This window comes from Eimeria mitis, genomic scaffold, assembly GCF_000499745.2.
Source record: "Eimeria mitis Houghton genomic scaffold, Emh_scaff501, whole genome shotgun sequence".
Taxonomy (NCBI): domain Eukaryota; phylum Apicomplexa; class Conoidasida; order Eucoccidiorida; family Eimeriidae; genus Eimeria; species Eimeria mitis.
In genome coordinates, this window is record NW_013573310.1 from 2,594 (window position 1) to 3,226 (window position 633).

General features: G+C 62.2%; 1 protein-coding gene across 1 annotated transcript in view; it reads left to right on the forward strand.

Annotated features, from left to right (window-relative positions):
* EMH_0014400 (uncharacterized protein) overlaps nucleotides 1-633 on the forward strand; it is a gene marked incomplete at both ends in the record, with an annotated part of 1,568 nt that overhangs the window by 719 nt on the left and 216 nt on the right. The window contains one exon of the mRNA XM_013500106.1: nucleotides 1-631. Within this exon, the coding sequence (XP_013355560.1) occupies nucleotides 1-631 (631 nt within the window). The remainder of the gene's footprint in view (nucleotides 632-633) is intronic.

Genomic DNA, 633 nt, shown 5'->3' on the forward strand with positions numbered 1-633 from the left:
ATCCCTGCCCCTCCTCTGCCTCATCTACCTCAGCTGCTGAACGGCAGACCCCTTCAATCGATGCTGCAGCCGCAGCAGCAGCAGCAGCAGCAGCAGCAGCAGCAGCAACCGCAGCTGCTGCAGCAGCTGCAGCAGAGCCTCCCACAGCTACCCATTGGTCAGCTGCAGCAGCAGCTTCCGCAGCAGCTGCAGCAGCTGCAGCAGCTGCAGCAGCTACCGCAGTATCTGCAGCAGCTCCCGCTGCAGCAGCTGCAGCAACTGCAGCAGCTGCAGCAGCTCCAGCAACTGCAGCAACTGCAGCAGCTACCCCTGCAGCCGCTGCAGCAACTGCAGCAGCTGCAGCAGCAAATACCAGGACATCTATACAGCCTATCTTCTCCGCTGCAGCAGCTGCCTCAGCAGCTGCAGCAGCTGCAGCAGCTGCCGCAGCAGCTGCTGAGTCAGGGTGCATCTTTATCTTCTCTCGGTCTGCGTGGAGACAGCAGCAGCAGCAGCAGCAGCAGCAGCAGCAGCGTTCCCCGCCCCACCACCACCCCCACCACCACCGACGACAACAACAACAGCAGCAGCAGCAGCTGCTGGTCGAGCAGCCCAATCGGCAGTACAAACAGCAGCAGCAACAACAGCAGCAGG